General features: G+C 39.9%; 1 protein-coding gene across 4 annotated transcripts; it reads right to left on the reverse strand.

The window, feature by feature from the left end:
- Positions 1–837: 837 nt before the first annotated feature.
- On the reverse strand, positions 838–23,298 carry FKTN (fukutin). Of its 4 annotated transcripts, none has more exons than XM_069962018.1 (10): positions 23,174–23,298; positions 21,529–21,683; positions 21,211–21,270; positions 18,694–18,897; positions 16,755–17,032; positions 13,384–13,516; positions 11,381–11,510; positions 10,124–10,257; positions 7,379–7,506; positions 838–2,300 (listed from the first exon to the last, which is right to left on the reverse strand). In XM_069962018.1, exons 2-10 carry the CDS (start codon positions 21,631–21,633, stop codon positions 2,087–2,089), a joined length of 1,386 nt encoding a protein of 461 aa, XP_069818119.1. In that variant the 5' UTR covers positions 21,634–21,683; positions 23,174–23,298; the 3' UTR covers positions 838–2,086. The 4 variants fall into 4 exon arrangements, with proteins under 4 accessions (XP_069818119.1, XP_069818118.1, XP_069818120.1 ...); XM_069962017.1 differs by having other exon boundaries at positions 21,529–21,708; XM_069962019.1 differs by lacking the exon at positions 23,174–23,298 and adding an exon at positions 22,683–23,167 and having other exon boundaries at positions 21,529–21,708.
- Positions 23,299–24,605: the final 1,307 nt, after the last annotated feature.

The following is a 24,605-nucleotide window of genomic DNA, read 5'->3' on the forward strand; positions in this document are numbered from 1 at the left end:
CTATTAAAAAATCTCAAGCCTTTCAGTACTTATCAGCTGCTGTACGCCCAACAGGAAGTTGTATTATTTCCAGTCTGGAGAGCAGGAGAGGTTTTCTATGGGGATTTGCTCCTGCTTTGGACAGTTCCTGACATGGACACAGGAGGCAACAGAGAGCACTGGGTCAGACAGGAAAGAAAACACCACTTCCTGCTGGACACACAGCAGCTGATAAGTACTGGAAGACTTAAGATTTTTTAATAGAAGTGAATTACAAATCTCTGGCACTTTATGGCACCAGTTGATTTGAAAGAAAAATTTTTTGGGTGGACTACCCCTTTAAGGGTAGCAGACTACAGTTCCCATCATGCATTGCTGCCATCTACTTCAAGCTTGTCTATCTGTGGCTGCTGATCAGGGTCTTATTCATCAAAACTGTGTAAAAGAAAAACTGTTTTGTTTTTTTGCCCACAGAAACAAATCAGGGCAACATGAGCATTTTTAAGACATTAAAGTGGAGCTGTGAGGTCTTCATTAAAAGAGGGCCAGGCCTCCACCCTAGTGTGCAGCTTGGATTGTGCTCCCTCAATACTGACCCTCTCAGTTCCTAGTTCTTATCCAGACAAACAGCTCCCCCTTCTATAACTGCTAGTGTTGCAACCAGCAATAGGTGGTGAGTGATTATGCGGGAAACTACTGAAAGGACTTAGGACTAGAGATGAGCGAACGTTCGGTACTTGATTAGCGGGGGCTGCAGAACTTGGATAAAGCTCTAAGGTTGTCTGGAAAACATGGATACAGCCAATGACTATATCCATGTTCTCCACATAGCCTTAGGGCTTTATCTAACTTCAGCAGCCACCGCTAATCAATTGCCGAAAGTTCGGGTTCGGATCGACTTGAGCATGCTCGAGGTTCGCTCATCTCTACTTAGGACCCTTTAACAAAGTCCAATTTGAGGCTGCAATGAGTGTCGATCAGCACTCTTATGCACAGCCTTTAAAAGGCTTGATGTGGCCATTAAATACACTATTATCGGCCACACAGTCACTGTTTAGAGAGATAGGAATCCAATAACTATAATTTATATGCCAGCAGAAGTACCAATAGCCAACCTGTGTAAAAGGACCCTTAATTACTATTTACTGAGAATGTTTACTTTGTACCACATACTGTCAAAAGAAGTCAACTTTTGTATACTGGAATACCCCTTTAATTTTTTTTTATTACACAGTTTAACCTTTATTGATAATGAACAGAAGTTGTACAAATGCAGTGTAAGAAGACAAACACAGTACATACAGTATGTAAAATTCTTTACTTTGACTACACTGTGGAAATATAAAATGGTTGAAAGAGTGCATATTCTCTCCGCTCAGTCTGAGCTACTGCAATTTTGTATTCAATTCTGTATTGGAAGCACGTACTAAATTATCATACTTTCCAGATGCCAGAATAAAGGAATTCTACTGTGTATAATATTATGGATAGATCTACTTCTTCTTAGTCTAACGGAGTCTGAAAAGGCATGATTCTGCTTGTTGTAATACTTTTTAGTAGATTTCTTCAGTCCTCATAAACATACAGGGCTGCATCATACTCTATAATTCCTTTATTCTAGCTTCCAAAATTCTGGCAATTCTGATTATGTTCTATAATGCTGTCCTATTTTCCAGATCAAAGTGGTAGACTGAGGAGTTATATGATCATAAGCCTCTCTAATTAATAAAGGAAATACTCCCTACTGTAAACATCTGATCATTTAGAATGGTTCATAATCCAGAAATCGCCATGTATACTGAGGATAAAGGTAAATGTTAACATGTAAGTAGTAGTGGCTTGCCAATCACAATATAGTGGTTTTATTACTGTGAGCTGCATCTTTTCTACACTGTTCTGAGCTATGGGAGCCATCAGTAGTTTTAACTAGAAAAACAGTAACTAATATTATCAAGTTAGATGCCATTGCAAAGCACAAACCATTCTGCACTTTGGTCTTAAATTACTTCAGCATCAGTCACTCCATGCCACACCACTCATGGGACTCCTCTATTATAACACAATTATGTTTCAGTGTAAATCCAAATTTTACATTTTCACATTTCAATTAAAATAATTGAATGACTTCATCCCACTCATCCACAGGCCACACTCCATTGGGCTGAACATTGGAGGGGGAGTTCTTCCAATCCCAGACTTTAACAGGTACATCCCAGTTCTTTCCATAATTTGCTTCTATATAATCTACAGTTTCACATGGAACTTGGACTTTAAGCTCCAAAAATTCTGTCCAGCAAAGGGTAAATTTTGGAAACAGGTATCTAAAAAAAAAAAATTATAATAAAAAATAAATATTGAATATTTCTTCTGTTACAATGAGAATAGGCCATCATTATTCTTGCAATCTCAGAAAACTCCCTTTGAGTCTGTTTCTATCCACAGACAAACCAGATGATGCATGTGAATAGGCTGTGATAACAATCTTGCAATTAATAGTCCTAAATTAATTAAATAATTATGAAATAATAATAATAATAATAATAATAATAATAATAATAATAATAATAATATAAATTGTTTTGTCAAGATATGTAGTAATCTGCCACATGTGAATGTGCTGAAATCCTGGAAACCTAGGTACACTGAGCATCCTATAGGTGGCCATCCTTGGCGACAGGATGCAAAACAGATTTCAAAACAGCAGTGCTGATCTACTCACACATAAGTGTCCGGTTCTGTAGCACTACAAAAAGGAGATTCCCTATGACCTTACCTTATGCCCTGTGGTCCAAGAGAAAATAGGTGTAAATGAATTGTGACAATTGCTATTGTCAAGGGTGATTTCCTGTCTGTAAATATTCAGGAATTATGTATAAGCTACTGAATGAGAAATGATCTAGAAAGTTTCAGGAAGGCAGCAGAAAAAAATGGAAAGCATGGAAAGCATAAAAAATGTCATAATTCACATGTGTGTCTTTTACATAATGTTTGATCATCTCATCAGTTTTTGTGACATTATTATTATTATTATATTTTTTATTTACATAGCGCCAACAGATTCCGCAGCACTTTACAATTCTGGGGGTACATACATAGAAAAAAATTACAGACATTACAGAGATATACATATAATTATCCATACATGAGCAGTGAGGGCCCTACTTGCATGCATGAGCTTACAGACTACTAGGAGGGGGTGTGAGACAAAATGGCAGAGGGGCAAAATGCTTCATTGTTCTTTTTGATTACTTTTTATTTCGTCTTTTGGAAGGTGATATAGATTAAAAAGAAAAGAAAAAAAAAAACACCAATTCTGCCACTGTTATTTCTTTTTAATTTTCTTACAAGTTTTAGCACTATAAATGACAATCTAGGGCAGGGGTAGGGATACTTGGCTCTCCAGCTGTTGCAAAACTACAACTCCCATCATGCCTTCACTACCAAAGCTATACCCAGCTTATGTGCTTTTTTTGGCTACCTACTTTTATGCAATAAGAACTATTTGTACATTGCCATATTTTGAGAGCTGTCACTTGTCTTTATTTTTTTTACTATGTAGGAGGACATTTTAATCACATTTACAGGGAGGCGAGATTACCCAAAAAAAAAAAACAGTCATTTTTGAGGGCGTTCACTGTACCAGTTACATCAATTTTATTGCTTGGCATGGTGATACCAAATATGTATACTGCTTTGTTTTTTTTGCTTAATTTTTCATATACTTTTTTTTCCTACTGTCTCACTTTGAATCAGAGGTTTGACACTGAACTCTGCATCTAAAGGGTTAACCGTCAGGAGTGGAGCGCAGCTCTAGTCCTAAAAGTTGCAGCAGGAGGCCAGCAATGTGTTACAGCCGGCTAGCAACGCAGATGAGATAAGCACTCTCTTTTCTTCTGTGCCCATGTCATCCTATAAATATAACTGTACGTCCATTTGCGGTAGGGAGACCACGAAAACACGCTAATTTGCGAGGTATCAGCCACAAGACAGATGAGAAATAATGGTAGTGAAGTCATCTTGTTTAGCAGAAGTGAGTGCAAGCTGACTGTGAGGAAAATTTGGCACAAAATATTTTGTAAATGTCAGTAGGTTTAAGGTTCGTACGAGGGTGGGCTAGGTTTTGGAAAGTTGGGGGGGGGGCAGTTAAAGTGAAGAGAAGAGATGAAAGAACAGAGGCAGGTTAAAATAAGGTCAAGAGTGTGACCCTCTTTGTGTGTAACCAGAGGACCCTCTTTGTGTGTGTCCACTGTGAGAGGCTGACGCAGGAAGTTAAATAAGAGAAGAGTTTAAATTTAAATGCACCCCTTACATTGTTCAGTGTACATACAATACATGTGACCTTGTATTTCATAATTTGGATCATAGGGAAAAGCCTAATGTCAATGTTGAGTTTATAAGTATTTTAAAGCACATCAGGTAAAAATGGTGCTAATTAAAATTAAGGTAAAAGTACAAGAAGGGTTTATTGCCCTTCAGCATGCATTAGGCTTATTTTATACTGTATCTTGTAGTGTCTGTTGGAGGTATATACTTCAGGGGACTTCCCGACAGATACTTATTAGTAAATCCATTAGCAGTATTTTGAACAGCAAATATATACCACCTTAAAGGAGAAGTCGGGCAATTTTATATATGAATTAAATATGAGTCGGGCAATTTTGTATATGAATCCCTAATGATACAGACTGCCTTTGCAGTCTGTATCTAATACTGCACCTAATCTTCCGCCCCACTGCTGTAGGGTCGGGTGCCGCCATTTTGGTGACAGCACCAGTACGGAAGGTTATAATAGTGACAGTTAAAGTGTACCTGTTGTTATAACTTTCAAAATCTAAATCAACAGTAGATGTGATATAAAGCAAGTTTGCAATTTAAATTCATTATTTTTGTTGTTGTTATGCTGTAAAACAAAGCTGAACTTACCAGAAATCCAGGTCCAGTCTCCTGAAGGCAGATTTTCTGACTTGTGCTGGTTGAAAAAAAGAGACTAAACACAGGAATTCCGGTCAGTACAGAGAGTCACGGCTCATTGTGTCCATCAATCACATGACTGCCTTCTCTCTGTGAGCGCTCAGATGGCCTGGGATACACAGGACTTCCTGTTTACTGACTGTTTCATGTTTTTTGAGAAAAAAACTGTCAGAAAACAGGAAGCGCCGAGTTCTCCATGATAACTAAAAAAAAATAATAATGAATGTAAATTGCAAACACACTTTATATCACATCTACTGTTGATTTAAATTTTGAAAGTTAGAACAACAGTGACCCTTCAAGCATGGGTGTCAAACTCAGGCCCTCCAGCTGTTGCAAATCTACAATTGCCATCATGCCTGGACAGCTATAGCTTTAGCTTTGGTTGAGCAGGCATGATGGGAATTGCAGTCTTGTAATAATTGAGGGCCTGAGTTGGACACCTGTTATTTGGATAATAGGTTCTCTTTCACAAAGCACAGCGAGACTAGCAATAAGCTCACATAACTACACACTACACTGGCCAGGCTATACACTGTTGCACTTAAAATGACCTATTGCACATGCCCAAAATACAAGTCATGAGTTAGATTACCCTTCTCCAAACAGTCTGACTATCTCCTTAATGCGTGTTTCGCATATGTAAGCTAAGTCATGACTTGTATTTCTGGCATGGGCAATGGGTTATTTTAAATGGAACAGTGTATAGCTTGGCCAGTGTACTGTGTGGTTATGTGGGCTTAAGGCTATTCTCGCTGCACTTTGTTAAACATATGCAGTGTTTGGATGGGCCTCGTGTTATGGTGTATATGTATAGGCTGTCCCCACGTTGATATTGATATTTTAGTACTGCCATGTTATTTTAAATGCTATTGTTGCCCTAAGAGGAATATATTTATGCCCGAACTCTGCAGTTGGCTGTACTTCATGTTTTGTTTTGCTTTTTTAATAATAATGCTTTTAGTTGTATAGCGCACACAGATTCCGCAGCATTTTACATTTGCCAAATTGACAAATATTGCTCCCTGTCCCCATTAGGGCTCACAATCTAAATTCATCTGTATGTTTTGGGTGTGGGAGGAAACCAGAGTACCTGGAGGAAACCCACGCAAACACAGGGAGAACGTACAAACTCTTTGCAGATGTTGTCCTTGGTGGAATTTGAACCTAGCAAGGCTACAGTGCTAACCACTGAGCCACCTTGCTGCCTCCATGTTTTTGAATTGCCTCTTGTTGTTATGGATGTTTATTGTGTTATCATAAATAAATTTGTTACATTTTATATGGATGTTGATCTGTTTTTTGTAGCTATGTATAAGTATAGGATCTCTGTGGTTACTGGTAGGATGGAGATATCAATGGAACTAGCATTAAATAGTTTGAGATACACAATCCGCTGGAGTGTTTGTATATAACCAGCTGATGGATTGTCAGCTAATCACTGACTTGTCACTGATTGGCTGAGCGGGCAGTCCATCAACTGGGTTGTGATGTTCCAGCCAAAGAAGATCAAGAGCCTGGTGGGGGGTCCCAAAGTGGCAAGCCAGCACCGCAAAGGCATGGGGATAGGTAAGTAGTGATTGTTTATTATGTTCCACCTGCCCCTGCCAACTGACACATTTTAAAAATTGACGGACTCCTTTAACCCCTAGGCGATGGCGACCCTGGACGTACCCGTACGTCCAGGGGCGCCTACATGGGCTCAGAGCGGGGCCGCGCGGCAGCCGCGCTCTGAACCACCGTGGTCCCGGGTGCCGCTCAGACCTTAGCAGACAAGGTCCGATCGCCGTGCCCGCTAATACAGTAATCAGATGCAGCTGTCAAAGTTGACAGCTGCATCCGATTACTTGATGCAGCCTCATCCCTGGTGTCTAGTGGGCAGGATCGCCCCTCTGGGACGTTGTCTTGGAGGAGCGATCCACACATCTTACCCCGTCCAGGGTCAGCGCCGTAATGGCGCTGACCCCGGCTCGGCACTCGTTTGCTTCTGGCTGCAGCAGCCGGAAGCAATCGATGTGCCTATCTCATCAATCTATGCTGCATATCTATTTTTTTTTCAATTTCACCACACTTTGAATTTTTTTCTGGTTTCACAGTGTACTTTATGAAAAAATTCAGCCTGTCATTGCAAAGTACAATTAGTGGCGCAAAAAATAAGGGCTCATGTGGGTTTCTAGGTGGAAAAATGCAAGTGCTATGGCCTTTTAAGCACAAGGAGGGAAAAACAAAAACGCAAAAATTTAAATTAGCCCGGTCCTCTAAGGGTTAACAGAGGCCAAAATTGAACTCTTTTTGCCTCTGTCAGATAATGTGGCTCTACGGATATTCACCTTATACACCATCCCTGATGCATACAGTAAATGTGCAATGCAGTGAAATAAGCCTAAGACAGTAATAAAGTCACAGTCATAAAAGAATGCGTACATACTTATATTTTTTGCCGCTTTTGGCTTGAGTGCCCCCATTCCACATATAGTCCTCTTCTTCATAGAAGAAAAAAATGTCAAGTTTCACATCATCTCTTCCTAAAAAAGAGAGTTCCAAGCTATCTTCTACCTAAAAATGAAAGCATGTTGGACAAGACAGAAAATAACAATAATTCCTAAACAATCCAGAACAGATTTTATGTTAGCAAAAATGAATAAGTATTTGAAGTGATTGAATATGAATAACACTTTTCTAATATACTTTGTTTTACATTTTAAACATCTTCAAAATCTCTGCTTGAAGGAACAATCAGCTGTGGTCGGTAACCTAGACAATGAGCTGTCAGCAATGGGCGCAAACATATCAGGAGGAGGAGGCAAGTTTGCTAAATGAGGCTGGGTTCACACTGCGTTTTTACAATCCTTTTTTTAAAAACCATTTTATGCTAAAAAAAAGGATGTTTGACCATGTTTTTTTTTATCACTTTTTTTTCTTCATAAAACGGATGAAAAAATGGAGCGCAAATCTAAATTTATATTAGCTGAGGGGGGAAATACATGTTTCATTTCTCTGCGTGAGGAACTTTACAGTTATCCTTTCCTTGACTTTCTGCTCATTAGGCTTTCTTTTGCTTCCAATACTGTCTGCAAATGTTAATATTGGGAGAGATTTATCAAACATGGTGTAAAGTGAAACTGGCTCAGTTGCCCCTAGCAACCAATCAGATTCCACCTTTCATTTTCCAAAGAGTCTGTGAGGAATGAAAGGTGGAATATGATTGGTTGCTAGGGGCAACTGAGCCAGTTTCACTTTACACCATGTTTGATAAATCTCCCTCATTATGTCTAAATATCCCATGGGAAATACAGCGCTCATTTTTTCAGAGGTATTTTTTAAAAATTTGTTAAATCCTCTTCTTAAATTTCCTCAATAAAATAAAATCTCCACTAGTGACAGAATACCTGCTGCAATCAGGCTTGATTTTTGCATCTGAAAATAAAATGACTGCAGTTTATATGCTGACATCTTTTTTTCCAGCTTGTTACTATGTAAAAAGACAATCTATTTTTTTCTGCAAAACTGAACACAGTGTATAATGCTGATCTGATATACACAGAGGAATGGTCTGCACACAGACTGTCAACACAACTGTTAAATGGCACTGCCATCTAGTGGCGAGTGTTGGAAGATATCATTTGTGGATAGCTGACCTGTAGCTCTTCTACTTAGACTGCATAAGTAGTTTGCTGGTTAAAAATGTGGAACGTTTGCCATTATTTATTAGGGACTCTATGCAATCGTTGGTGAATATTTTTATATTAGCAGCTTGACATGTTTTTGTTAGCCTGTGGCAAGGAGATCTAGATGTGTCACTTGCAGACATATATGAAATACTTGAAGAGTTTGGTTTCCAGTTCTGTAATGCAGAGCTTGATGTAGAAAGCCAGCAGGCATGGACAGGTTAAAGTGTCACTGTCTCTATAACTTTCCAAATCTAAATCAACAGTAGATGTGATATAAAGCAAGTTTGCAATTTACATTCATTATTTTTTTTTGTTGTTATCATGCTGTAAAACAAAGCTGAACTTACCAGAAATCACGGTCCAGTCTCCAGAAAGCAGATTTTTAGTCTTGTGCTGTTTGAATAAAAGAGACTAAACACATGAAGTCCCAGGAAGTAGAGAGTCACAGCTCAATGTGCCTGTCAATCAAATGACTGCCTTTTCTGTGCAGATTACCTGAGAAACACAGGACTTCCTGTGTTTTTATTATTTAAAAAAATAATGTAAATTGCAAACTTGCTTTATATCACATCTACTGTTGATTTGGATTTTGAAAGTTATAATGACAGTGACACCTTAATTCCCTATGCTACCTCTTTCAATTTTTAGAATTGTCTTGCCCATGCACTGTACACTTGAGCAATTACCTGCTCCATTCATAAATCAGCCAACCAGCACTGAATGCTATGATAACTAAGTGATGCCATATAGTTACTGTATACCAGCCTTCTTCTTTCTGTTGGCTAGTCTATGGCAGCGGATGTATTTTAACTACAACTTACTGATCACTGAACACTCGCAGAGAGGCTTTGTTTTTGTATTATTGAAGCTATGCTGCACTATATATATATATATATATATATATTTATATATATATATATATATATGAATTATTGTTGGTTTTGCTGCATTATGTATTTCTATTATTGCCGGCTATGCAATTTTGTTATTTCTTATCAAGCACCAGGCCCAACGTGATGCTCCTTACATGTTCAACCTTTTATTAGATCTAGCTAAGCCTGTGGTACTCAAATAGCATACTCCCCATGTGTGGCTCTCACAAGCAGGAACACCTTGTTCTGGTTGTGCATCGCATTTTGCATAGCATCAATAGCGCAGATGTTTAGGTAAGCAAAGCAGTGACACTCACAGATTGCTGCTTGCCTGATCTGTTAGTCAAAATAAAGTGTCCCACCCACAAATCAGTCATTAAAGCAGTGCTGACAGCATGGTACACAGGTAAATCATGAGCTAGGAATACCCCCTTAAATTTCTGGATAAAGGCTTTTCTAATCAGCTCAGTTACTGCTGTTTGGACTTCTGCCCTCCTGCCTTTTCTTTAAAAAATGACAAGCTCTTTTTTAGCTAAGAAAAAGCTACAGTAATCTATAAAAGAAAAGGTCTATAAATAAAGCCATTCCGAAGAGAAAAAATAAAACTGCTGGCAAAAACAGGACACTAACCTTGCCAAATTTGTGCTTCAGTGGGAGTCCAGCCTTCTGAAATGCTGGCACTAGATCAGGCTTGTAGTTCTGTATGAAGATCCCTATATCCACATCTTTACTATAAGGAATAATGTTACACTGGCGATACCAACCTAAAAAGCAAAATATAAATCACATGCTATCTGAAGTTTTATTAATGTGTCAGCAAAAAGTAATAATAAGCAATAAGTGAAAAAAAGAGGCTAAAACAGTAGATAAACAGTGGCAGAAATAGTAACAATAAAAATATAGCTTCCCTAGCTATTCGTAGTATATTCTTTGCTAATAAAGGATATTTCAATTTTAAAGGGAAACGAACAGCAAGTTATAATAATAATCCCCAACTGAGTCTGCAGCATTTTTTTAATGTTTCCTTACCTTGATCCGCAACTTCCTCATTAAAAGGAGAAGTCAGGACAAAATAATTTTAATATATGTTATTGCCCAACAAAAGTTATGAAAATTACTGATAGACACTTATTATGGGAAATACACCAATAGTGCACGTTCCAGGCACTTACTACAGCATGGCGTGTTCAGGTCTCTGTAAAGTTGGTGATGTCACGTCACATAAATTGCCGACACCTGCTGCAGCGGTGGGACAGACTGGAGCAGCAGGAGTTGGCAGTTTATGTGACGTGACGTGACATCATCAACTTTACAGAAACCTGAACACACCATGCTGTAGTAAGTGCCGGGAAAATGCACTGTAGGTGTGTTTCCCAAAATAAGTGTCTATTAGTAATTTTCAGAACTTTTGTTGGGCAATAACATATCTTAAAATTATTTTGCCTGGACTTCCCCTTTAAGTTTGTAGTCTAATCCATATGCTAATGAGGCAGTTTGGTGCACTGGGGAGAGGACTACCATCCTACATGCACCGATCCACCCGGCTCTCTTTTTCTAATAAATATTAAGGTGGCGCTCTGCAGTGAAATCACTCCAATGTTCATCACTGCAGAGCACCAGATGAATATTCATTAAGGACAGGCCGGCCAGGGTGGATACATGCAGTCAGGGGAGTAGTCCCACCCCAGTGCACCAAACCGCCTCATTAGAATATGGATTAAACTACAAAATTAACAAGGAAGGCGCTGAGGATCAAAGTAAGGAATCTCTCGTCATCCTCATCACCTCGTTCACTATTGGGACACAGCAGCAGGTTAGATGCATCTCACTGTTAGTTTCCCTTTAATGTTTCATTGTAAGTAGTACCACTAGAAGATATTAAATTACCTAAACATGTTCCACTGCTGATCCAGAAACTCACACCAAGTGAGCCCAAAGTTGAAGCTGCCAGGTGTAAGAGCGCTTTGGCTTTCTTTCTAAAATCAATCCCTTCCAATGATATGTCATCAGGATACAGCTAGAGGAAAACATAACATTGAATAGACAATAAATAAAGAAACTTTAAGTGTTACTATGATTTTTTAAAAACTTTGGACATGTCACTGAGATGTGTCAAATACTTTGATTGGTCAGGGTCTGGGTGCTCAGACCTCAACTAGCTGAGCGCTTCTCTCCCTGTCTGCTTAAAGGGGTTGGCCACTTTATAGTAAAACTGCTCAGTGTACAGTATTAGTAAGTGTACTCACTGTATATACTGACAGCAGCTCCCTGTGTACCTCATAGAGCTAATATCAGCCTCCCCTCCTCCAGGCTGGGCTGCCCTGCTCTGTGGTGTTTTGCTCCATAAGATTACTTACATGGAGGAGCATGTGACCAGGCCCCGCCCCCCAGTGTCCACCACTGAGCATGTATATGTCTATGGAGGACACAGTGGACAGGACCTGGTCACATGCTCCTCCATCTCAGCCATTTTGTGGACTGAAACAGGCAGGGCAGCCCAGCCTGGTGAAGGGCAGTCTGATTTTAGCTCTATGAGGTACACAGGGAGCTGCTGTCAGTATATACATTAAGCACACTACTAATACTTTGTACAGACCTATTTTACTATAAAGTGGCCAACCCCTTTAATGGTTCATGGTATATGGTTCATGTAATAATCTTACAGTTCACACAACTTTGCTTTTAATTGCTTTCTACACTGTAGAACATTAAAAGAAGAAGAAAATGAGTAACTAAAATTCCTAAACCGGCTGCAGCCAGAGAAAAGAACTGTGCAGTTTTGTCAGTTCTCTGAAACCTGCCTCCCCAACAACTAGGGGGCGTCTCACAAATGAGGATCACTGATCTAGACTGACAAAGAAGGTGCTACTATACAGTTCCAGTGCAACGACTTGGAATGAATATACTGCTAGGTGAAAAAGACATTTGCATGGCGTAAAGGCCTCTGCACACGGCAAATAGCCACATGTTTTTTGCCGCAGAAACTGATTCTGCTCTTTTCTGCTCCCATTTGAGCTTCAGGGCCCCTCAGAGAGAGCCATGGTGTGGCACTGCACACAGGCCCGGATTATGTTCATGTGTGCAGGCCTTAAGGCTGTACTTTTGGTCAGCTACTCTTGGCACCAGTAATAACACTCCTGTCTACACTGATGAGCAGGTGAATGACAGACAGCATCTCATCATTTCCCATTTTAGAAGAATACTATGTTATTCAGGCCATAAATCCCTTTGTAAGTAAACAAACCCCTTTACCTTACAGAATCTGCTGAAATTAAAGATAAATATATAAAAGCAAGATGTATTTCTACAAAGATGTACATAGATCACCTTTGTCTCTGTTCACACCTGCATTACTGGGAACACACAACTCAATAAAAACATATGCTAAGAGCCTCAAGTTTAAACATAATAAACCAGAAGTGCAAGTCACATGTCTTAGAGTTTGCATTGTGCTGCTGTGTTTTTTGTACATTTGCACTGGCATTGCAGTTATGGTAGTGTGCACCTGTGCATTTTTTTTCATACTACTGTATATGGAGGGGCTGATCCATTCTGGTTTTTGTATTTCACATTTGCACTATGGCTTCCAAGTATAAGAAAAACCATGATGCTGTGCTAAATCTGCTGTTCAGCAGATACAGACAGCGCCAAAGAGACTCCATTAGCTTATAATGAGTTTCTTTGAGGCTTTCATTTTGATGACAAGAATAGAATGTTGCATTCTTTTTGCAATTAAATGTGACATCAAAGAAACCCCTGATGTAAGGACCAAGCACAAACCTAAACATAATGCTACTTATTCTTTACATGTATATACTTATCAAGGAATGGAGAACTCAATCAGAAAGACTAGAGGAGCTACTTTACTGTACGACATAAACAAAACCAACCTTAAAATATGACCGCGCCTCTTTGTAGCGACACTCTAAAAACTTTGAATGCGAAACCTCGGATAAAAACGATAAGGGGTCTCGTGGGATTTTCACCTTTAATCCATCTACTGTAATCTGAACCAGATCAGCGCTAAACAAAAAGGGGGAAGAGGGTGTTAGGAAACATAGCAAACAATCCTTAGTTTTCCCCCAGGCACAATCTACGTTGTGTTACACAGTGAGATCTCCACATGGAACCTGCTGCACAGTAGGCCTCATGGCCGTCAATGAATAGATAATCCAATATGATGCAATATAGAACCAGCAAAATGATCCAACTAATTATTTAAAAAAATATATATATTTTTTTATTTACACTCTATCAAAAACTACATGTTGTGTTAAAAGCAAGAAGAGAGAAAATGTGCCATGATGACGCGTTTCAAACATACACATTGTTTATGATGCCAATTTTTACTAGTATCTGCAAAGTATATATCCTGGTCGTATACAGCGATCTGCCCTCCCTGAGATCTTTGTGACACACCAGACGGAACTATTACTTACTTTGTCAGGTGCGTCCAGACATTTTAGGAATTTTAGATGTGGAGGTGTCCAATAGCCATGGTACGGTGAAGGTCGGAATTTTCCGACCTTCACCGTACGATGGCGCTTGGACACCTCCACATCTAAAATTCCTGTGTTAGAACCCAGTGGCCCTGGATCAATCTAACAACATCTACTCCCAGGGGCTCCGGCTCCTCCATCTCCACTGACAGTGCATATAGGTGTACAACATCTCAAGGTGAGCGTATACAGAAAGCTACAATTTCACCTGTCTCCAAGTTTTCACCTCATGGCGCCCTGCAAATTCTTTTCAGCCACTGTTAGACATTTTAGGAAGGAACACATCGGAGACGTGCATTGAGTAATACCCAGTGGGAAAGTCATTCGGACAGTAATAGAGGCAACCGGTGTAAAAAGCCAAAATGAAAAGTCTGCAAGGGAAGTACATGTATATTGGATTTTGTATATGGAAACTTGAGTACCAAATTACCTAAATGGGAGATTTGAGGCCCCTAATTACTACTGATAAAAAAAACCTGGAGTAATATAGCATTTATGTTTATGTAAACTTTAGCTCTGCTTATTTGTTATTTGATCTTGTTATTTTTCATATTACTCTATTGGCAACACATTTGTCACAGTTGGTGGATTTCGGAATGTAACATACATACCATGCAGATACTAGTACGAATTGGCTTGATAAAGAATGTTCAAAATGCATAGCCATGGCACGTTTTCTCCCTTCTTTTTTCTATTACATGTTGTAGAATTTAACCCCTTAATGACCAAGGGGGTACATTTTCTTCCCAGCTGCCTGGGCCTTACCGCAGGAGGGTATAAATGTATGCCCTGCCGGAGGGCTGCGCTATGTAGCAAGCTCAGGAGCTGAGCTCGCTTCATAGCGGATGAGTAGCGGCTGCTATCAGCAGCCGGGCCCTCACCCTCAATGGCGGGCAGCCGCCTGCCAATAACCTCTTAAACGATTGCGGCGTTTAAGTGTAAGTGACAGGAGCATCTCCTGTCACTTACCGATCGGGACCCCCGCAGCATGTCTGCAGGGGTCCTGATCGCACTGTCTGACTGCCGGAGGTCTAATCCTTACCTCCATGCAGTCTGATCTTCTGATTTGCTACAGTCAGGCTCTATGAGAAGATCTAATGTGACCATGTAAAAGTCCCCTAGGGGGACTTAAAATGTATAATAAAATAAATAAATGTTTTTAAAAATGCCCCAAAGCCCCTCCCCCAATGAAAGTCTAAATCACCCACCCTTCCCATTTATAAATAAAACACATAAAAGTAATAAAATAAACATATAATATACCGTAACGTGCGTAATCGTCCAATCTATTAAAATAAAACAATATTTTACTGCACGGTGAACGGCGTGAACAAAAAGCGGTAAAAAATGCCAGGATCGCAGATTTTTTATTATATTTTATATATATATATATATATATATATATATAATAAAAATCAAAAAGTTATCAATACATCAGATCTAAACAAATATGGTACTAATAAAACTAGAGATCATGGCGCAAAAAAATGATACCTCATACAGCCCCATAGGTGAAAAAAAAAGCGCTATAGGAGTTACAATAGGGCCATTTTAAGTACACCTATTTGCAAAAAAAAAGGTTTACTGTTAATAACAATAGTAAAACTATAGAGAAGCTATGTAAACATGCATATTGCTGTATTCAGACTGACCTACAGAATAAAGATAAAATGTCTGTTTTACCGTAAAGTGCATTATGTAAACACGGAACCCCCCCAAACTTTGCGTCATTGCATTATTTTCCCAAATTCACCCCATAAATGATACTTTGGGGGTTCCATCATTTATTTTATGGCAGATTGAAAGATGCCATTACAAAGTACACCTGATCCTAAAAAAAAACAAGCCCTCACATGGCCCTGTAGATGGAAAAATAAAAGAGTTTTTAGAAGGCGAGGAGGAAAAAACGAAAACAATAAAACATAAATTGGCGCGGTCCTTAAGGCCATTTTGGGCTCTGTCCTCAAGGGGTTAATAGAGCGCGAGTAAAAAAATTAAATTCCAAACTGACTTAACAGCATGCTTCGGATTGTGGGAAGAAACCAAATTACTGGAGGAAACTTAAACACTGTGAGAACAGACTTTATGCAGATCCTGCTCGTGGTGGGTTTTATATTTAAGGGTGCCTTTACACGTACCGACTCGCAGCTTATTTCACGCTGCAGGTTTATTCCTATGAAATCCGCTGCGATAACGATTACTATGTAACTCAATGGCAATGTATTCCCACAGGTTAGGTGCGTTTATTTGTACCATGCGGATTTTATGGGGAAAATAAGCTGCGAGTCAGTACGTGTGAAGGCACCCTAAGGGTGCGTTCACACCTACAGGATCCGCAGCAGATTTGATGCTGTGTTCAGTTATTTAAATGAAATGAAAATCAGCTGCGGATCCGGTAAGTGTGAACGTACCCTAAAGGGGTATTTCCATCTACACAAGTTATGCCCTATCAACAGGATAGGGTATAACTAAGTGATCACAAGATCACAGGGGGTCTGACCGATTGGGCCCTCCACAGTCTCAAATTCGGCGGCCCTGAAATCTTAGCTGAAAGGAGCTGTGTGCTGTGCATGCACCCAGATGCTTCATTTATTCTCTATGGAGTTGACGAACAGAGACAACTGCTGCCCCCCAACCTCCCCTTAGCGTTCTCTTAGTTATGCCTTATATTCTGGAGAGGGCATAGATTGTCCAGATATTATTAAAGCTTTTTTAAAGGATTCATCATAACCTCTTTATTGACCAAAAACCTATATCCTTACCTACTATAGGCCCCAGCATATCGGCCAAACTGAAGCTTTCGGAAAGGTGCAAACTTTCTGTCCATATTTCTCTTTAATCGTAACGGGCCGTGCCAGAGGTAGTTGCCACTCCTTTCATAAAAAACTACTAAATGTATAGTGTGAGCTGCCATCTTGAATATGTAATGAAGAGGTATTTCTGTGCCTGAGAGATCATCCATCCCTTCCAGTCGTGGATCTCTTCCATCGTATTTCTGCCACTGAAATCCCAATTTCTCTGCAGCCCGAAAAACGTTGCCCTATGTTAAAGAATAATAAGCTGCCATCAAGCTTTGCAAAACAATTCAACTAACAAATAATATAACTAAGAAACTGAGTAAAACTGGTTGTTTAATATTCATGTTTAAAGAAGAAGTCCAGACAATTTTAAAAACTGGCAACAGACGGGGGAATTCGATCAGGAGAAGGAACTTACCTCTCCCCATGCCTGTGGTCAGCGGCGGGACCGACCTGGCCAGGTGCCAGATTTTAAAATTGGCTGGACCTCTCCTTTAACATAAGACCATGAACATATAAGACACACCCTCCTGAGGAAGCAAAACCAACGCGAAACGTCGTTGAGGGGTATTCGGTGGCAGATATATAGCAAACAAGAAATGGGTGAGTGTCTAGGATTATATGATGTCAATCTGCTTTATGGTTAGTTAGCCGGTACTATTAGTCCCAGTGTGGACGACGGTGGTATTACTCACACTAGCCTGTATATAGGGAGTTCTAAGAACATATAGCACCACCCTAGATGTGATAAGAATAAGAGTTGTTACCAATTGATCTGTTTGCGTGTACACTGCCATCTGCTGGTCTTTTCTATTATTGCAAGTCTTTTTTGTATGTTGTTATTTTATAATAAAGTATTCGTTTTTAAAATGGTAAACTAGCCTCAATATGGTTCTTTATGTATAAAACATATAAGACACTGCAGATCAAGATCCAGATATAGGACACATTGCACCACATTCTAAACAACATCCAACACTCACTGTTATTTTCAAACATTAGGGAAAGTCCTCTCATCCTATGGAGCAACTGATGGGACACTGGATGCAACAGATTTTTCTTGTGGCATCCGATGTCCTCATTCCTTCCTATCATGGATGGTGCCAGATTGCAGGACATATGTGAAGCTGGTCACAGAGTCAAATATGCTGAGCTCTGTGATATAGAAACATATAATTTGGAAAAGTATTACAAAGTAATATGATATACCCACTCTTTCCCTCCCATTCTTAACAGCAAGTTTTCTAGGTAACCGACCACTACTCTATATCTATAACTATAATGTTGATGTATAAAGATATTGTATATACACTGTATAGCATATATAAATATGTATACTATAGCAATATATACACCAGCCAGACCACTGATTTTGGAGAGACAATGAGCTGTCCACAATGGCAGTGAAAGAGAGGGCATATCAGGAGGAGACTTGCTAAATGAATGTATATACAAAATATGTAAAATATGTAAAATTTTAACCTTGATGACCCCTACATGTTTAACTATGTTAGTTGAAATGGGAATACCCCTTAAGGTTTTTCCACACATATGTTTGGAATGTATTTTGAATGCAGTGGAAAGCCTATTTCTCCCCCAATAGGGTCATATACTATTTGCCTGGCCTGTTTATGACTGCCTTTATTTTGCCTACTAGTATAATGCATTATTATCTTGTACTGATCTTGAATTACGGCCTGCACTACAATCCAGAGTTGCCTTCACAGTTCTGCTGGTTGTTGGACACAGGTCGAGGGTATGACAATTATTGTAATGTATTTACAAAGAAACTGCTGTATGTTTCTCGATTACTATTCTCTATTACTATTGACTTTTTAGATTAGGAAACATACTGAAACCATAAAGGAGGCAATAATTTCATTACAATGTATTCTGCATTTACCTTATGTTCCCACAGCTTGTCCAGCAGTCCAAAAGTGGTGATGTCTCTCTGCTTGCACAAGTACTGACATCCAGGTGGCAAGCTGTCTGGCGAGCTCCTCAGCTGTTCTAGGTCCTTGCTAAGAAGTCCTAAAATCTGAGAATCCACTAGAAAAACTGGTACATTGTGTTTGGAAACCAGATTTGTAAAAGTCTTAACCACTCGCTGTTTGCAAGAAAAGAAGAATGAAGACACATTTTAACATTATTAGCTTCAAACATGTTACTTTCTTCTTAACTCACTGTATTAGTAGATGCAGTGCCCGTGATAGGGTGTTTTGTACACAATAAATCACCATGGTTTACCTACCTGCCATAATCACTATTACTGCATTTACTTCATCAGATGTTTGTGAATGCTACAAATGCTTCTGCCAGATACTCATCTTTAAAGGAGCAGGGGGGACTGAGGCGGGACACCCTTTTGCAACGTTTTAGTCAAGCTGTGACGTACCCCAAAGCAGGAAGATGACATCTGGCGGTGCATCCGGCATGAGGTCCAGTAAGCATAATTTCTTTATTATGTTCCCTGCACCCCCTGCTCGAAATGATTTTTCCTCCCCGCCACACTTCTCCTTTAAAGTGTCACTGTCATCATAAAAAACTTTTGACATGTCAGAGAGATACGTCAAAAATAAATTTCAGTCGGGATAATGAGCAGTCTTCTCCTAGCTCTTTCTCCCGATTGGTCTGGGCCTAAACACTCAGACCTGGACCGATCAAAACTTGTGACATGTCAAACGTTTCTTATGATGACAGGTACACTTTAAGTCTCCTTTACATGGCTAATTATTGCTAATGAGTTTCTAGAAACAGGTGACAATCAATTAGATGACAATCAGCCTGGGTAAAAGTGCTAGAGATCAACCAACTAAGCACTGCAGTAGAACGGCTATCTTGCTGATCAGCGCTAAATTGGGCCATATAAATGAACCCTTCAGGTATGTTCACACTGAGCAAATTGGTGGAATCCTACAGCAGAAGGAATCCCGCCTGTCTCCGTGTCAAACGGTGTCTTTATGGGAGGGCTCACATACCTCCGCTTCCTCCGCTTTCCGCTCAAAAAATTGACATGACAGCGCAGAGCGGAGACACAAGAGCCCTCCTTTAGAGACACTGTTTGACGGCAGAATCCCAGGCAGGTGGGATTCAGCGGCGGAGCTCAGCCGAACTTGTCAGTGTGAACATACCCTACGCATTCTAAATTCAGTTTGAGCCTAATCTTCAGCTTAACAACTCTTCTGAAGATAATTCCCAGTGGAGATCTCTGATGCATACCTGTGACCCCACATTTATAGCTTGGATTCAAATTATTGCATTTTTACTATAGATCAGCTGTTTTTTTTCACTGGCCTATCATGAGGTAAATGAGAGTTCCTAGGAATTATCATTACCAATAACAAGCCGGTGTAAAAGCACCCTTGGTCCCGTCAGCAACAGCTCAAGGCTCCCTGCTTGACACTTGCCATGTTACAGACCGTGATGCTACAAACTTTAAATTGATTTTTAGTACACAACATGCCATTGAAAATTTGCTGCATCATGGCATGAACCAAAACCAGGAGTGGATTGAAAAGGCTATGTTCACACACTGTTGAAATGGAGTGGATGACCGTCATTTAATGGCAAATAACAGACGTCAATTCAAAACAATGATGACGGCTATCCACATAGCAATGATGTGGATGACAATGATGACGGCGTGTGAACATAGCCTTTGAGTACTTTTACACAAAGCGATTTTTTAACGATCAACAATAAACAATGTCAAATGACCGCTATGGCGAACGACCTGAAATTGTTCACCCAATTACACGGAACGATGATCGTTACTTATTATCGTTCTTGCGGTTGTCTTTTGTTGCTATTTTGTTCGTCGCTACTGCGAACGACCGAACAACGTCTTATTCCATGCGAACAATTTGCAAATGTTCAACGAAAAAATTAGGTCCAAATTCTATCAAACGACCAATGATTTCTCGCAAATCTGAACGACCTAATGATTTTTTGAACGATAATCATCCCGTGTAATAGGGCCCCTTATGTGTTTTCAATCCACACCTGGTTTTCATTGCAAAATACTGTGCAAAAATACTGCGTGGGAACATAGCCTAAAGAGGTTAACTCATGAAGACAATCCCTGTGACTTATTAGGACTCCTGTTCGGGCAAACCCCTGCCATCCTTGTATTACATGGACAAGATCTTTCTAAAATAAATCAATGGTTCATAAAGCAATACTAAGCCATGATCCACTTTTTTTTTTTTTCACACAAATTAAGTTTCTTGTATCTGGTAAGAGGGTCTATTACTGCCCCCTAAAAAGATTTAAATTGCATTAAGAATCCTCCCTTCAAAAACGAATGGAACATTTAATAAATCTACATGAAAGCATGAAAACATAGATTAAAAAATGCAGAGCTACAAAGAACATGTGAGAACGTGACAAGAACCTTCAGTGAACTATGAAATGTACTTACCCAATGTGTACTGTCTTGTGACGATAAACCTCCATTCAACTTTGAGAAAGCAGGGCCATTCTAAACAGAACAAACAGTACACACAGACATTAATGGAACAATACAGATTGGCCATGACCAGCATATACATTCACATGCAGTGGAGCATATCCAAGACTCACACCAAGCAGCATGTGTACAAGAACCCTAACAGAAATTCCCATTCCTACATATTTTTTTTTTCATTAAGATCCATGGTACATAGGAATAGATTGTAACATCTTGTACGCCCCAATCTACACTAGGCCATGGTATTGTATATGATGTAGTAAATATTACCTTTGCAGATATGTAGTATCGGTAGTAATACAGCTGAAACAGAAGAAACAAGGTACTTGCAGCTGTCAGCACAGCCAGGACCACGTTTTTGTTGACTCGTTGCATTATCCCGGACTCGCTGATGTGTGGTGGCAATTCATATCAACTGTGGTCATCTTCATTAGGTTACATGCAAAAAAACTGTCCAGATGTTACAACAGGACTATTACAGTGATCCAATAGATACATTCTATCCATATAGCAGAGGCCACAAATGTAAACTAAAGACTGTCCCCTATGGGTGTTGTCACATACCAAAAAGTGTTCAAAGGAACAGCACTACTAAAATCCAATGATCTTTTATTATTTGCAAACTTGATAAAATGACAGATTAAGGCTATTTTCACACATGGTATTTCCATCAGTCTTTAGGTCAGTATTTTTTTAACCATAACCAGGGGTGGAACTGACAGGGAAAAACTATAATGGAAAGATTTGCACAGCCTCTGTGTTTTCAGACTCCTGGTTTTGGTTAAAATAAGACTGATGGAAATCCTATGACTGAACATAGCCTAAAAGAATGACGTAGTAGGTCTTTAGATGGAAAGCAGTGCTGAGATATAGATAATCACAAAACACCAAAGGCCTTGCTATCTTAAAATAAAGCGGCATAATCAAGAAACACCAAAAAATGCAGAGATATAGCATAGTGGTTTACCTCCAGCTGAGTCTGGTACACCCTGGACTAGCCCATGCCCTTACAGAAGTTTTAGCAAATCTGCTGCAGATCCTATATGTGTAAACATAGCCATGGCCATGTCAAACTCTGGCCTGCGGGCCAAATGTTTTTTGAAGACATCAGTGAACGCCACACAGCTGGCCCGCCAATGTTTTCTGTTGGCACATTCATAATGTACAATCTATTGGAAAGTGTATATATGTGGTGAGGGCGGTAAGCCTCTGTGCACAGTGGGTTGTAGCACTTTATGCGTACGTGGTGGTGCTCGGACAGTGTCAGAAACGCTGCACGCATGCTTTAAAGGGGTAGTGCGGCGTTCAACTTTTATTCACTAAATAACACACATTACAAAGTTATACAACTTTGTAATGTGTGTCATTCAAGTGAATGTCCCCCTTCCCGTGTTCCCCCCACCTCGGAAGTGCAATATACTTACGTATTCGTTGTCGACTGCTCCAGCCGTCCTCCCTCTGCAGTCTTCAGCTGCTCAGCCGCAATTGGCTGAGCATAACTATGTACGGACTGCCAGGAAAACCAGGACTCTCTGGTGCGGCATCAAACCTCTGCAGCCGCGGGGAATCGAATGCCGAGTGTCCGTGTTCGTAAAATGTTGCCGAACCCAGTTTGACAGGTGCGCTCAACACTCATATAACAAGAGACAAATGCTACTTAGAGCGTCTCCAATCTGGTATAGCAATAAACTGATCTAGACAGACTGTAACCTACACCATGGCATCTCTTCTAGCATAGCACATGAAGAACTAAGCACTATAGTGACTAGAGGGGCCGACTTAAAGAGGTATAGTGGGGAACTGCTTAAAGGGGATCTCTATAATTTAATGTGTTCGTGGATATACTTAAAACCTATATCAATCTATAGAACCACATCCGGTAATAGAGCAATAATAGTATATGGTGGCATTTTACCTGTGCGTCTTTAAGGCCACTGCCGTAAAGCAGAGAGGTGTAAAGATAAACACAATGCAGTTCTGCCTTCACCTTCACTGTTACATTTCTGCTAGAGAGGCTGCATCCTAGTGAGTGAGCAAAAGGACCTGTGATGATGTCATGAGCATGTGATCAGTCACATGGGGGGGGGGAGCATGTGATCAGTCACATGGGGGGGGGGGGGGGGCCGGCTCTGTGAGTGTGAGCAGAGGGAGCAGTGATGCTTTGTGCAGGGGATGCATGTGGAGGGAATGTAGCAGAGCAGAGCTGTGTGTGTAATCTGCATACATCAGAGCTGCTTGTGTGCATGTGATATACACGCCTCACAGTCCTGTGTGTATTATGTGTGAAGTAAAACAAGGCTTTATTCCTATTACACGATTATTCCCACTGTTTTATGCCATCACAGGAGACGTCAGCCCCTAAGGAGTCAATGGAGGTTCTATTATTATTATATTATATATATTATTTCTATAACATGACTGTGCTGCATGCTGGACAGATGTGTATCAAGCTGTGTATATGTGCTGTTTAAAGCTGATCCAATGAAGAGCTGAGCTTTTATAACATAGTACGGCACCACCTGGTATTCAGAGCTTATAGCAATGTGCACTAGTGATAACCGAACATCGGATCGGATCCCTAAGACAAACATTAAAAAAATTATCCTGATCGGTTTGTGTTTGCCGAACCTTCATGAACAAATAAGGAACGTACAGTAGAAGCGTACATTTCAGTCTACGCACATGCGTACAGATTATCAGGTACAAAGAGCAAAATACGTAACAGCGGAGCAATAACGAGGTGCGTAGCATTAGCATATCTTATTATTCGTCCATGTGTGAATACTGGCACACAGCAGAGACAAACAAAAAGATTAATGAAAAATAAATAAATATATATATATATATATATATATATATATATGTTAACCCTAAAAAGGACTGTTGGGTACTTAAGTTTTTTTCACAGAGGAATAGTACCCTAACAATCTGTCTCGGAGATAAATTGGATACACGACAGATAGCAGCCAGTCACAGGCCGTTTCAAGAAAGGAAAGCTGAGCTACGATTGGTTGCCATCTGTCTAAAAATGTGTTTAGTTTTTGTCAGATAAATCTGGGCAAATTTATCTAAGTGACGGCTCATGGCATAATATCATTTTTGTCTTCTAGGGCTACTGGTAGCAGGAATAAGATCCTTCTGGGCCAGCAGCCACAGAGGACACTGCAGGGACTGGCATAGACCCTGGAAAAGCCTAGCACTGGAGAAAGGACACATGATGACAATGATCCACTCAACACTTATCAAAATACTTACATTTATTGTCATGAAGTGAACCCTTTTATCTGTTCATGCTGAAGGGGGTGATCTTTATTGAAAGGAAAGATATGCAAAAGAGTTTACTTCTA

This window comes from Dendropsophus ebraccatus, chromosome 3 (genome assembly GCF_027789765.1).
Source record: "Dendropsophus ebraccatus isolate aDenEbr1 chromosome 3, aDenEbr1.pat, whole genome shotgun sequence".
NCBI classification, from domain to species: domain Eukaryota; kingdom Metazoa; phylum Chordata; class Amphibia; order Anura; family Hylidae; genus Dendropsophus; species Dendropsophus ebraccatus.